We start from the raw sequence: 2,464 nt of genomic DNA, 5'->3' as shown, positions 1-2,464 counted from the left end.
TGAAGGCTTTCCTGCAGAGCGCTGGGCACCGGAAGATGGTGCTAGCACAAGTCACAGTATTGCAACTCCTCCACTGCATATGGGTGTACCACACAGTAATGAATACTTGATCAACGCTTCACCGATATGCGGAGTGAAATATCACATTCAACACTGCGGGCTGATTTGGTTGAAGAGGTCAAGACCGTAGAGGAGGGGGCGCCGCGTGATATGGGATCTCTTTGTTGTTCGTGTTCTTTAGAAAATTTTGGTTGTATAATTTTTCCTTTTATGATATTACAGCGAAAATTTTGTTATAATATTTTCTATGTGTTTTAATTATTATTTGCAAATAATATTTATTATAGCTAAAATTAAAATGTAACAAAAAAATGTTAAGAAAATAATTTTATTTGGTGGCCCGGAAGGCACCATTATGGTGGCCATGTTTTATGGGCAAGGGCCAAGTTTGATGGGCGTGCCCATGAAATGGTGGCTTGGGCATGCCAATGAGGGCCACCATTGTGGTCACTCTTATGAAACAATACGGTACTAGTATGTCTTTATCTCATGAAAAATTAATGGAGTATTACTATTTCTGAATACTCCTATAGTCCTACTAATGCGCACAAGAATCCAAGATATTACATGCATCCCAAATGTAGATTGGAGTACAATTTTTGTCTATATTGCATCGGATAATCTGTTCCATATCTCACCTATTATGAGTTATGACCCTTCCATCCCAACAAAATTTAAGAAATGTAAAATATAATAAGTCAAAAAAGCTAATATAATAGAGTATTGATTTTAAAATAAAATATAAGTGAAATAAATTAATAACACGTTAGAACTACTTACTACTTATAAAAATAAAATGTACTAATTATTATTGTAAACGAACAGAAATGCCAAGTATCAATAAATAGCAAATTATTGACAAAGTATATGAAATAGACATGCATTAATTACCACAACCTCATAATTTACAATAATATGTAAGTTTGGGAGAAACTTAAAAAGTAAATAGAGAATAATGCATCGCATTAACGCTAATAAAGGTAGAGCAATTAGGGGAGACGCTTAGGCACTAAAACACGGCGAGCTCCATTCTCCAGAGATGCTTCCATCCTTGAGCATTCAAATGAGCCCTAATTTTGTAATTTCAGTATTAAATAACCTTCCAAAGTAGAGTCTAAAGAAAATTTCCAATTTCCATTCTTCACTATTTACAATTTTCCACCGAAAAAGACACATCTGCCCCCTGTAACCTCACATATTCACAACAAGCCCCTCTTCAATTGATCAGGTCCGCCACCCAGTCCACATCCGGGTTTGGATCCGGCTCGACCCGATCCAGTGGATTCTCCTTGCTTAACTTCTCAAACATCTTGTCCCGCAACTTTCTCCCTGACTCGACCCGCTCCTCGCTCTCCCACGCGAGCCCCGGCCGGGCCACGGCCCTCGTCGGGGTCGTGGGCACGCTGAAATACCCGGGCAGCATCCGCGGGGACGGACACCCCCCGAGCCACGACGACGGCATCGAATTCACCTTGCTCAGCTGCAGCTGCCGCAGCGACGCCACCATCTCGCTCACCGTCGGCGACATCGGCGGCGACTCCGTCATCGGCGGGGAGACCGACTCCGGCGACGCGATGAAGGCGCGTGGGCTGAGGACGCGGAGCTGGTCGGGCGCGTGGGCGAAGAAGCAGACGCGGCGCTTGCAGGCCATCCCGTCCTTGCATGGCTGCGTGCGGTAACGCGCCGGGTGGAGCCAGCACTCGAAGACGCCGTGGGAGAACTCGCAGGCGTCGCCCTTCCGGCAGGTGCCCTTCCGGAACTCCGGGCAGGCGGTGCCGGAGTAGTGGAACTTGCGGGGGTCGCGGCGGCGGGCCTTCTCGCCCGGGTGGGCGAAGGGGCACTCGGTCCAGTCGTGGGAACGGCCGCGGGCGCACTTGCGGACCTTGAACTCGAACATGCGGAAGTTATCGCATGAGTGCGCGTCCACGGGAACGAAGTCTGCGCCGTCCGAATCAGCATCCGGAACGACGTCGCTTGAGTTGGAAGGTAAGTAGCGCTGCAGCGCCTTCAAGGAGTCGGTCTGGAAGAATAAAGAGTAGTCGTCGATTGCATTGATTGCGGTGGTCGGATCATCTGCCCACGGCGGAGTATGCCCAACGCTTCTCTCTCCTACCATCATTTCTTCTTCGTTTTTTTGGTGGTGGGAGATGAGGGTTTCTATTTTGTTGCTAATTGAAATGGAGTGGTTGAGTTTGTATATAAACTGCTCCAGAAGTGGGGCTAAACCGTGGTTAGGATATAACTGAACCATAGTTGGGTGAAAAAATCTCGGTTTAAAAATGGGGGATTCTTCAGTACGACGTCATTCGTGGACTAAACTAAGAAGGCGGAACGTGATATCGACACGTGTAGTTTACTTTAATTGGATTGGTCTGTGATTAATTATGTGGTTAATGAGAGATTA

At 46.4% G+C, this 2,464-nt stretch overlaps 1 protein-coding gene across 1 annotated transcript; it reads right to left on the bottom strand.

The window, feature by feature from the left end:
* Positions 1-924: 924 nt before the first annotated feature.
* LOC125191203 (zinc finger CCCH domain-containing protein 20-like) lies at positions 925-2,244 on the bottom strand. The gene has a single exon (XM_048088712.2). The coding sequence runs from the start codon at positions 2,177-2,179 to the stop codon at positions 1,277-1,279; it is 903 nt and encodes a 300-aa protein (XP_047944669.1). The 5' UTR covers positions 2,180-2,244; the 3' UTR covers positions 925-1,276.
* Between the last annotated feature and the right edge of the window lie 220 nt (positions 2,245-2,464).

The sequence above is a fragment of the Salvia hispanica genome, chromosome 5 (genome assembly GCF_029641045.1).
Source record: "Salvia hispanica isolate PSC_SH4W2 chromosome 5, Shi_PSC_v1, whole genome shotgun sequence".
In the NCBI taxonomy this organism is placed as follows: Eukaryota; Viridiplantae; Streptophyta; class Magnoliopsida; order Lamiales; family Lamiaceae; genus Salvia; species Salvia hispanica.
The sequence above is the reverse complement of the archived record's forward strand: the minus strand, read 5'-3'. Positions and strand labels throughout refer to the sequence as shown.

Bases quoted from the DNA above. Each gene is read 5' to 3' on its own strand.
- LOC125191203 (XM_048088712.2), bottom strand. From the start codon at position 2,179: ATGATGGTAGGAGAGAGAAGCGTTGGGCATACTCCGCCGTGGGCAGAT.